Source organism: Corella eumyota, chromosome 3 (genome assembly GCF_963082875.1).
Source record: "Corella eumyota chromosome 3, kaCorEumy4.1, whole genome shotgun sequence".
Classification (NCBI taxonomy): domain Eukaryota; kingdom Metazoa; phylum Chordata; class Ascidiacea; order Phlebobranchia; family Corellidae; genus Corella; species Corella eumyota.
This window is the reverse complement of record NC_137492.1, coordinates 394,995-407,434: the sequence shown is the minus strand read 5'-3', so window position 1 is coordinate 407,434 and position 12,440 is coordinate 394,995. Positions and strand designations below refer to the sequence as shown.

Genomic DNA, 12,440 nt, shown 5'->3' with positions numbered 1-12,440 from the left:
TTGACTGAGCTCATATTCACATTTTCCAATCCAATAATGACACTCAGCAACATCACTGCTCTTAGTTGGATTGTCATCAATTTGTTGGTAGATTTCAAGTGAAGTTTGGAAATCAGATAATGCTTCTTTATATTGACTGAGCTCATATTCACATTTTCCAATCCAATATTGACGATTAGCAACATTATAGCTTTTAGTTGGATCGTCATCAATTTGTTGGTGGATTTCAAGTGATTTTTGGAAATAAGATAATGCTTCTTCTTTGTGACTAAGCTCATATTTGCACACTCCAATTACATTATAAGTTTTAGCAATATTGATTCTCCTATTTGGATAATCATCAATATTTTGGTTGGTTTTAAGTGAAGTTTGAAGATGAGATATTGCTTCTTCGAAGATGAGATAATGCTTCTTTGAAGATGAGATATTCTTTAATTGACCGAGCTTATACTTGCTTAATCCAATGAAATAATGACAATTAGCAACATAAATGCTTATTGAATTATCAGTAATTTGTTTATGATTGGGAGTAACATCACTGCTCTTAGTTGGATTGTCATCAATTTGTTTGTATATTTTAAGTGAAGTTTGGAAATCAGATATTGCTTCTTTATATTGATTGAGCTTATGTTGACAATGTCCAATTAAATAATAGCAACCAGCAACATCCCAGTTTTTAGTTGGATTGTCATCAATTTGTTTAGAGATTTCAAGTGAAGTTTGGAGATGAGATAATGCTTCTTTATTTTGATCGAGCTCAAGTTTGCACTTTCCAATCTGATATTGATGATTGGCAAAAATACTGCTCTTGGTTGGATCATCATTAATTTGTTGGTAGATTTCAAGTGAAGTTTGGAAATCAGATATTGCTTTTTCATATTGATCGAGCTCATATTTGCACAATCCAATCCAATAACAAAGATAAACAACATTAACAATCTTTGTTGGATCATCATCAATTTGTTGGAAAATTGCAAGTGGTCTATGTTTTTCTCCTTTAGGAGGCTTAACAATCGAAGTAGTTTTAATGGAATCCAACATTTTTTTAGGATGAATTTTGGAGCAGGATGAATTTTGAGGATGAATTTCGGAGCAGATGTGTTTTTCTGCCCATTCTATAGCATATTCATAAGTTCGTAATCGTAGACTAATTGCTGGAATTAAATATGTTACTGGTTGTTTTATTTTCTCTGGTTTAAATATGTTTTTTTGAAATTGATGAATTATTAAAAAGTATTCCAAAAGACTTTTTATTCCAACTGTGTTATCTACAAATTCTTTTTTTATTTCTGATTGTTGAACCATGTCATCTTGAGATTTCCTATCCATGTAAACTCTTAATCTTGTCTCACATGCAACAGCGATGGCAAATTTAAGATCACAACCAACTTTTCTAGTTAATTTATTATCTTGAATAAGACTTTCTATAATATCAAAGCAACTAGATTTTTTAATGCCATGAAGTTTTCCGATTGCTGAAACAAATAAAGTTGAACTTCTGTAAACCATTTTTTTTATGTTAAGATTGATTTTCTTTTGTAAATTGTAAAGTTGTGTTATAACATTAAAATCTTCCTGGTTTTCAGTTATTTGGTTTTTAACTGATGATTCAAACTCTTTTTGATCCAACAAAGAGATTTTATATGAGACACTTTTCTTAAATTGTTGATATATTTTTTGACTGCCAGCAACAAAACATGGCGTCATCAACATATCGGCCAAGTGGTAACCATTTTTAATATCTTCATCTAACCCAACAAAACTTGCCATTTTGCTAACAGTTTGAATTAGTTCAAGTGTAAATGGTCTGTTTTTTGTTTTATTTTGCCACCCTAGTGGAAATTTACAAGCATGTGGCATCATTCCATCAAAGGCAATGCCTAGGGGTGTAACAGCATCGTAAAAGTTAAATTTATTTGGATCTTCACTGTTTAAACTTGGAATTTGAACTCTGGATATGTTAGTTTCTCGAAGATTAATCAAAATAACTTGAAAGATCACAGCAAACCATTTGAAGTATTCCATTATTTCCTCTTGCCTAATTTCGAACAAGTCTGTAACAGTGTCATCCAAAACTATGATATTTTCAAAATCAGAGTAAGGAGTTATTTCCCTTCTTGAAAGTGATCCAAGTCCCACTAAAGCATATTCACATTGGGGATTTCCCATTATTTCCTCGCAAAACCCAGCAAGACGTTTCATAATCTTTGTATAATCTCTACTTATAATATCTTGTAGGTTGCAAATAACTTTAACTTTTTTTCCCTTAAGAATAATAAATTCCTCGTTAGATATGTCTTCATTTGAAATCTGAAAAATGGTTTTAAGTATATTATTAACCTCATTTCTCATTTCTTTAACATCCTTTTTAATTATTTCAGAATATTTAATTAAATCTGCTTCTTGGTTTGCTGCATTTGCAACTTTAAGTAATTCAGAGCAAAATTGACGAAGATCTTGTTTAATTTCTTCCACATTTTCAGGTATTCTAACAATAGCTGCATTTAGTAAAGCTGCACTTTGAATTAATTTAATTTTGTCAGCCTGTTGTAAACCTTCAGTTTTGTAAATTAAACCAAGTTTATGGAAAAGTTTTGCAAATTCAGATTGTTTTTCAGGTTTTTCTTTTCCATTTTTGTAACAAATTTTTTTAAGTTCTTTAACAATTTCATCCTCTGTTTCCATTGTTATGTAATGATCTGTTAAATTATTCTGGTATTAAACAAATATTAAATATATAATCTGAATAATCTGTAACTTGGTGTAAAAATAATTGCATTTAAAGCTAAGTTAGATTTGTAAGTTTTATTTAGATTTGAATTTTTATTCACATTTAGGTTTGACCATTATTGTAAAAACAAGATATAGTAATTGATAGTGATAATTAGTGTTTCTAATTTAACATTAATTACATTTTTTAATAAATTTGGCCTTCAGTCAATATTTACTTAAATCCTTAAATTGTTAGCAGCTTTTAACAAGCTTTTACAGAAGTATTTTACTTGGTTACCTAGTCTGGCTATGATTTTATTATTGATTTTGCATTTAATTAATGTGGCATCTTGGCAGTGTCACTAAAAAAACATTAGGTATAAACATATTCTAAAACAGCTAACTTCACTATAAAGGAAACCTGCATATTATTTTAAATAATCAGCTTGTCTAGTATACCCACCTATGCTATTTTAATTAAGTTAATTTGCCTTTAGCGAATATTATAAACAGAATATTATTCTGTGTCTTTATTTTTGTAAAAATAATTTATCTACCTCAACTTTGTTATATAGCAAACATCAAAGGTGGGCACCCAACCGTTAATGCGTTATACTGGGTTGTGTTATTCACTGTCATTATTCACTGTCATTAATGCGCGAAAAACCAAAAAAGGCCTGTTCACACTACAGGGTAAAGTTGCGTTGTTCTGGGGATTTATTTTGAAATTTTTGTAAAAAATATCAAATAAAAGTATGCCGCTTACGAAATCTTGCCTAAATTTCGCTTCAGCTACAAAACTTTACGAAATCTTACGTTTAAATGGTTGCGAAGTCTTACATTGCGTTGCGTACGCCGTGTGAACGGGTCTTAAATCGTTGATTAACGAAGTTGACTTTTTTGTTAAAATCAACTTTTAAGTTAAATTTAAAAATCGTAAACGAACCTATTAACCTTCTTTACATTGTGCTTCCGTTATTTAAAGTACGTTAGTACCAAAAATGTTTTAAATATAGGAGTTTTATGGTTCATTTAACGATTTAAAAAACGTTGTTTTTTAACAGAAATGCGCTACAAAAACGAATTAGTCGTTATAATAAAGAAGTTTACTCGAAACTTGACTTTGATAAGTAGATGGACATGTTAATTTAATAAATTGTATCTATTGTAACAACCGGGTAACTCATATACTTACATCGTAAACAGTGGCGCAACAAAATAAAAAATGTGATAAATGTGGCGCAATTTTTGGTTTTTATTTGCTTCTTATTAAGCCATAACGGTATGTTCGATTATATGCACTCTTAAGTTTAATAGTGCCGGCAGTAGTATTTTTAAAATCACTTTTGCGTAGGCATAACATTAACCTTTTGGGTTTGGTGACCATGTCATAACATACTTAAAATCTTTATGTAAACATTAATACTTTTGGCATGTTTCAAATTATTAAATTGATTTTGTCATTTTTTCCCGTCGCATTGTTGTAATATTAATTGTATATCGTATTTATTATTTACTTTTATCAATGTGCGAAAAAAAACAAAAAAAACCTACATTTACTTAATAACCAGGCTTAGATAGTTTTAACGTCTGGAAGTATACCATATTTTTAAGCTGCCTAAAACATCTAGCTTCTTCGCGTAAATTAAATTTAATATCTGAAATATTTTTTTATATCTTTGATAAAACGTGATTCATGCAACTGGCCGTCTTCATTTTAGTTTGAAATACAAAAATAAATATAACGCTCTTAGTAACTTCCGATACATTCGTATTCAAGAAATGATTTATTTTTATCGAAGTTCACGGTTTTATTAACGGTACATCCGTAATCGAAGTTAATATATCAAGTAACGGTGTGTACCCAAGGTACGAACTAAGGTTTAAAAAACGGTTCGCTAAAAATAAGGTCGCATTTTTAGAGAAATAATAAGGTACAAGTCATAATCTTATTTTTTTTTGTAACACTTGACTCGTTGCGTGGCATTTTTAAAATGTAACGTATTGTTAAACAATCGTTAATAATTTTTCGCACAAAAAACGAGACATTTTTGATTATTTCAAGACCGTGTATTTAAAAAATTGCGCAACAACTAACGAACCCTGAGGTGAAGTTTACGCATTGCCAAAACATGGAAAGTTATTGTTATTAAATGCCCTATAGTAACCTACATTCACGCAGGATTATGTTAATATAATTAAATTAGTGTGAAACCGGTTAAAAATAGATCGTAACAATACACAAATATACACAAAAGTATTATTATCGCCTGATCTTTTTTTGGTTGATTCGCTATTTCTAATATATTTGTAAAAAACGATTCGCTAATTCTAATATATTTGTAAAAAACGATTCGCTTATTCTAATATATTTGTAAAAAACGATTCGGTAATTTTAAAGAACGATTCGCTTTTAGCGAATAGCAACCCGTTATTTCGTTCCCTGATACCTATGACAAACATACAAAAGCAGACTAACAATAAAGGTGTAGCCTCAAATTAAAAGAGCAAGTCACTGTATAATAGGCACATGAATTGATTTTGTCATTTTTTCCCGTCGCATTGTTGTAATATTAATTGTATATCGTATTTATTATTTACTTTTATCAATGCGCGAAAAACCAAAATAAAGAATACAAAAAAATAGCGTTACCAAATATACAACGAACAATCCATTTAAGCGTTCCAAATATACAACAAAAAATCCATTTGAGCGTTACCAAATATACAACGAACAATCCATTTGAGCGTTACCAAATATACAACAAAAAATCCATTTGAGCGTTACCAAATATACAACGAACAATCCATTTGAGCGTTACCAAATATACAACGAACAATCCATTTGAGCGTTCCAAATATACAACAAAAAATCCATTTGAGCGTTACCAAATATACAACGAACAATCCATTTAAGCGTTACCAAATATACAACGAACAATCCATTTGAGCGTTACCAAATATACAACGAACAATCCATTTGAGCGTTACCAAATATACAACGAACAATCCATTTGAGCGTTCCAAATATACAACAAAAAATCCATTTGAGCGTTACCAAATATACAACGAACAATCCATTTGAGCGTTACCAAATATACAACGAACAATCCATTTGAGCGTTACCAAATATACAACGAACAATCCATTTGAGCGTTACCAAATATACGACAAACAATCCATTTAAGCGTTACCAAATATACAACGAACAATCCATTTGAGCGTTACCAAATATACAACGAACAATCCATTTGAGCGTTACCAAATATACAACGAACAATCCATTTGAGCGTTACCAAATATACAACGAACAATCCATTTGAGCGTTACCAAATATACAACGAACAATCCATTTGAGCGTTACCAAATATACAACGAACAATCCATTTGAGCGTTACCAAATATACAACGAACAATCCATTTGAGCGTTACCAAATATACAACGAACAATCCATTTGAGCGTTACCAAATATACAACGAACAATCCATTTGAGCGTTACCAAATATACAACGAACAATCCATTTGAGCGTTACCAAATATACAACGAACAATCCATTTGAGCGTTACCAAATATACAACGAACAATCCATTTGAGCGTTACCAAATATACAACGAACAATCCATTTGAGCGTTACCAAATATACAACGAACAATCCATTTGAGCGTTACCAAATATACAACAAAAAATCCATTTGAGCGTTACCAAATATACAACGAACAATCCATTTGAGCGTTACCAAATATACAACGAACAATCCATTTGAGCGTTACCAAATATACTTGATAAAACAAACCTTACAAAAGGAACAATAGACTATAGCGTTACTAACCAACTCACATACATCAAAAAACTTAAAATAAACACAATATAGCCCTGCCTTACCTATTGAACAATACACAATAAAAATACTCGAGGCAAGCTTTTCAATTTGTTTGACTATGGAACACTAGCCTTAAATGATTTATATTCAGTGCCAATATTAAGCTTTTTGTTAACTTTATGCTTCAAACAGTTTATGAAATTCAAACCATTAAAAAAGATGCCAGATTTTTTGGTTTGGCTAGTTTTTTTGTTGTTAAGTTCTATTAAACTAACTCAACTTTTTTCTATAAAATTGAACACAACAATGTTTTTAGATTTTATTTTATTAATGATTGCATTTATTTTATAATTGCATTAGTCTTTTGTTCTTGATTAATATTAACACACACTTAATTACACTTTTAATGATGAATATTTAAAAGATTATGTGATATAAAATATATGATTAGATGCATAGCGATTAATAGATTTATATAAAACACCAAATATCCACATAAGAGCAGTACATGTTATGCTGGATTCAGTTTCTCTATTTCTTAGTTATTGATTAAACTTTAAATTAAGGATAAATCAAAATCGAATAAAAAACTTTTATCAAAATTACAGAAAAAACTCAAACTCTGATCGTGCCCTCATCGAGTCCCTTCTGTAGCTCAGTTGTCATGGCAACGAAGGTCTTCTGTTTGTGGTCGAAAAAATATAGTTTATCCTCGCCGATGAGCTCAAGGTTATAACCTTATTGTTTTAAATTCACTTTTCTTTGTTTCCATGTTCCGGTTAACTCCAGTTCAGCTTGGACCCTGTTTGGAAAAATATCAACTTTACATTTAAGGTAAGATTTAAAATATTACTTTTTAGGCCAAATTGTAAAGTTTAATTTAATATGGTGGTTATATCTAAACTACCAGGTTGATAACCATGTGGAGTGGGATTGACAATTTAACGTTTGGCTTTAATTAAAGTAAGTGTAAATGTGGCTGAATTCATTCAAATAAAGTAATATAATAATATATGTGACTAAATTATAGGTTTTAAAAGTTAACTTTATAGAAAAGTGTTTGTTTTAATTCTGTACCAGTTTTGTGTTAAATATTAAGAGAAAATTTAACTAATTTTTTTGATGGCAAATAATAATTTTTAATCTCTAATCACTTAAAAACAAACACGATATACAATTGTGATTAAAAATTACAAAGTCAACACTTAAACGACACTGACTTTATATTAGGGGTCAATTTAAACTTTGGACCTGTAAAAAAATAAGACAACTGAGTGCAATACAAATGTTAAAAACAACATAACTACTTCAAACAATTATTTCTACACTATGGTATAACTCTTTATCACTTATTTACAAAAATTAATTTTTAAGTCCTGTTTGTAGTTAGTTTAACAAATCAATTTGTAAATACCTTGGTAACTGTATATTCAAATTTTCCAAATTTATTTTGTTTTTTCCAGTTGTTGTCATGGTTTCGTTTGACCTTGTTGTCATGGTTTTGTTTGACTTTGTTGTCATGGTTTTACATGTTTTCTTAACAGTTTACATGTTTTAATTAATTTATATTAAAACCTAGATTCCTAAAATGCAAAATTAACATTAATTAAAAGCAAATATGTACAAAATATTATTGGTTATAAAGTTTAACATTTGTAAGAATACCTTAAACATTAATTCAAAATAATACAAAACTAATAAAATATAATACAAAAAAAAATTGTAATTAAATTTGCGAATTATTAGGGGAAACAATAAAAGATATTCAAAACATTTTGCAAAAAAATTAAAAAAAACAACGCATTATTGTGAAGGTGTTTAAGTTAACAGCTTTTTCGATTTAAACAGTAAAAAACTGCCAAAAAATTAACTTTTCCATTTTAAATATAAGAAATTTGAATTATTTTCAAAATGACCTATTTTGTATTATGTTGTTTTGTATCGAAGAAGGGGTTAAAACACTAAAGTTTTAATGTAGTATCTGTGCATTTCTACTTTATATTAACAGCTTCCAAAGTTATAACTTTTTGACGACAAACTGCTGAATAAAAGGCATTGCAGCACACTTTCCTATCCAATCGTGGCATTTCATAATGGTTTTGTTTTTAGCAGAATCCTCATCAATTTGTTGGAGTTTTGTAAGTGAGATTTCGAAGTTTGATATTGCTTCTTTATATTGACTGAGCTTATGTTTGCACTTTCCAATCCAATAATGATCGTTAACAACATCACTGCTTTTAGTTGGATAGTCATCAATTTGTTGGTGGATTTTGAGTGAGGTTTGAAGATCAGATAATGCTTCTGTGTATTGGCGGAGCTGATAGTTACACTTTCCAATCCAATAATGATCGTTAACAACTTCACTGCTTTTAGTTGGATAGTCATCAATTTGTTGGTGGATTTTAAGAGCAGTTTGGAAATCAAATAATGCTTCTTTGTATTGACAAAGCTGATAGTTACACTTTCCAATCCAATAATGATCGTTAACAACAACACTGCTTTTAGTAGGATAGTCATCAATTTGTTGGTGGATTTTAAGTGAGGTTTGAAAATCAAATAATGCTTCTTTGTATTGACGGAGCTGATAGTTACACTTTCCAATTACTTTATAAGTTTCAGCGATAGTGATGCTCTTAGTTGGATAGGCACCAATATTTTGGTAGATTTCAAGTGAGGTTTGGAGATCAGATAATGCTTCTTTATATTGACCGAGCTTATACTTGCTTAATCCAATGGAATAATGACAATTAGCAACATAAATGCTTATTGGATTATCAGTAATTTGTTTATGATTGGGAGCAACATCACTGCTCTTAGTTGGATTATCATTAATTCGTTGGTAGATTTTAAGTGAGGTTTGGAAATTAGATAATGCTTCTTCATATTGACTGAGCCCAAATTTGCACTTACCAATTACATAATAGCAACCAGCAACACCCAAGTTTTTAGTTGGATTGTCATCAATTTGTTTAGAGATTGTAAGTGAGATTTCAAGATCAGATAATGCTTCTTTATGTTGATCGAGCTCATATTTGCACTTTCCAATCTGATAATGATGATTAGCAACAATACTTTTCTTAGTTGGATCTTCCTCAATTTGTTTAAACATTTCAAGTGAAATTTCAAGATCAGATAATGCTTCTTTATTTTGATGGAGCTCATATTTGCACAATCCAATCCAATAAAAAAGATAAGCAACATTATTAATCTTTGTTGGATCATCATCAATTTGTTGGGAAATTGCGAGTGGTGTTTGTTTTTCTCCTTTAGGAGGCTTTTTTTTTTCTCTTGTTTTTTTTTTTGTTTTTTTTCTCCAATTAAAGTAGTTTTTTTTAATGGAATCCAACATTTTTTTAGGATAAATTTTGGAGCAGGATGAATCTTGAGGATGAATTTTGGAGCAGATGTGTTTTTCTGCCCATTCTTTAGCATATTCATAAGTTTGTAACCGAAGACTAATTGCTGGAATTAAATACCTTATCGGTTGTTTTATTTTCTCTGGTTTAAATATGTTTTTTTGAAATTCATAAATTATTAAAAAGTATTCTATAAGACTTTTTATTCCAACTGTGTTATCTATAAGTTTCTTTTTTATTTCTGATTGTTGAACCATGTCGTCCTGAGATTTCCTATCCATGTAAACTCTTAATCTTGTCTCACATGCAACAGCGATGGCAAATTTCAGATTGCAACCAACTTCTTTAGTTAATTTATTATCTTGAATAAGACTTTCCATAATATCAAAGCAGCAGGATTCTTTAATGCCATTTAATTTACCGATTGCTGAAACAAATAAAGTTGAGGTTCTGTAAACCAATCTTTTTATGTTGAGATTGGTATTCTCTTGTAATTTGTAAAGTTGTGCCATAACATTAAAATCTTCCTGGTTTTCAGTTATTTGGTTTTTAACTGATGATTCAAACTCTTTTTGATCCAACAAAGAGATTTCATTTGAGACACTTTTCTTAAATAGTTGGTATAATTGTTCACTGCCAGCAACAAAACATGATGTCATCAACATATCGGCCAAGTGGTAACCATTTTTAATATCTTCATCTAACCCAACAAAACTTGCCATTTTGCTAACAGTTTGAATTAGTTCAAGTATAAATGGTTTGTTTTCTGTTTCAACTTGTCTTCCTAGTGGAGATTTACAAGCATGTGGCATCATTCCATCAAAGAAAATGCCGAGAGGTGTAACTGCATCATAAAAGTTAAATTTAGTTGGATCTCCACAATTTAAACTTGGAATATTAACAGCAGGAAGAATAGTTTCTCCAAGATTAATTAAAATAACTTGAAAGATTACAACAAACCATCTGAAGTATTCCTTTATTTTTTCCTGATCCTTTTCTGGCATATCTTCAACTTTGTCATCCAAAACTATGACATTTTCAAAATCAGAGTAAGGAGTTATTTCCCTTCGTGCAAGTGATCCAAGTCCCACTAAAGCATATTCACATGGGGGATTTCCCAATATTTCTTCACAAAACCAAGCAAGAAGTTTCATAATCTTTGTATAACCTTCACTTATTGTATTCTGCAGGTTGCGAATAACTTTAACTTTTTCACTTTTAAGTTTTGGAAATTTCTTTTTGGATATGTTTTCAGGAATTTTGGAAATTGTTTCAAGTTTTTTATTAACCTCGTTTCTCATTTCTACAACATTCCTTTTAATTATTCTAGAATATTTAATCAAATCTGCTTCTTGGTTTGCTGCCTTTGCAACTTTAAGTAATTCAGAGCAAAATTGACGAAGATCTTGTTTAATTTCCTCCACATTTTCAGGTTTTCTAACAATAGCTGCATTCAGTAAAGCTGCACTTTGAATTAATTTGATTTTGTCAGCCTGACCTTCAGTTTTGTAAATTAAACCAAGTTTATGGAAAAGTTTTGCAGATTGTTTTGGAAATTTTTCTTTTCCATTTTTGTCACAAATTAGTTCAAGTTCTTTAACAATTTCATCTTCTGTAGCCATTGTTATGTTATTACCTGTTAAATTTATTCTTTAATATGTAATAATTAAAAGTTTTTTATCTGAATAAAAACCCTAATCTTGGTAAAAATGTTTATTATAGTAAAAAGCATTTCAAGCTAAGTCAGATTTGTTAATTTGATTTGGTTTTGAATTTTTGCTTGCATGCAGACCTATTACTTAGGTATTTATAAGATATATGGACGAAGGCAATTCTACGATGTCTTTTATTTATTGGCATAAATTTTGCTGATTGTCATAGCAACCAATATTCTTTTTGCCTAATTCAAGTTTTTTTTAACTTGGAGGCAGCTTTAAAATTAAATTTGCTTTTAATTATTGTGGTGTCATGGCACTGAAAACCCAGTTAAGTATAAACATATTTGGGTTTGGTGGCCATGCCATAACATACTTAAAATCTTTATGTAAACATTAATACTTTTGGCATGTTTTAAATCATTAAATTGATTTTGTCATTTTTTCCCGTCGCATTAATGTAATATTAATTGTATATCGTATTTATTATTTACTTTTATCAATGCGCGAAAAACCAAAATAAAATAAAAAATATTCTAAATTATCAGCTAACTTCACTAAAAATGCAAACTGTATATTGTTATCGATCAGCTTGACTAATGTACAAACCCAATATATTTTATTCTCACTCAAACCCAAATTTATTAAATTGTAATAAAATTTCTATACAAACTAGCCTGTAAGCGAATAGTCTAATACTAAATTGTTGTTATTCAGCATCTCTATTTCAGTAAGGAAAATTTAATTTACCCTTTCTTAAACATACCCTTACGAACAAACAATAGAAGTGATGGCTTAGTTGAAAGAATAATAGTGTCACCTTACAAGATGCGCAATACATTGAAGCACGTGTTGTTTTTTAGTTTTATTGTTGTCAGGTTCTCATTGAACTAAC

At 29.8% G+C, this 12,440-nt stretch overlaps 1 protein-coding gene across 1 annotated transcript; it reads right to left on the bottom strand.

Annotated features, from left to right (window-relative positions):
* Positions 1 to 6,893: 6,893 nt before the first annotated feature.
* On the bottom strand, positions 6,894 to 12,055 carry LOC145745221 (uncharacterized). Its single transcript, XM_082563227.1, has 2 exons — positions 7,949 to 12,055; positions 6,894 to 7,336 (listed from the first exon to the last, which is right to left on the bottom strand). The coding sequence occupies exon 1, from the start codon at positions 11,510 to 11,512 to the stop codon at positions 8,552 to 8,554; it is 2,961 nt and encodes a 986-aa protein (XP_082419353.1). The 5' UTR covers positions 11,513 to 12,055; the 3' UTR covers positions 6,894 to 7,336; positions 7,949 to 8,551.
* Between the last annotated feature and the right edge of the window lie 385 nt (positions 12,056 to 12,440).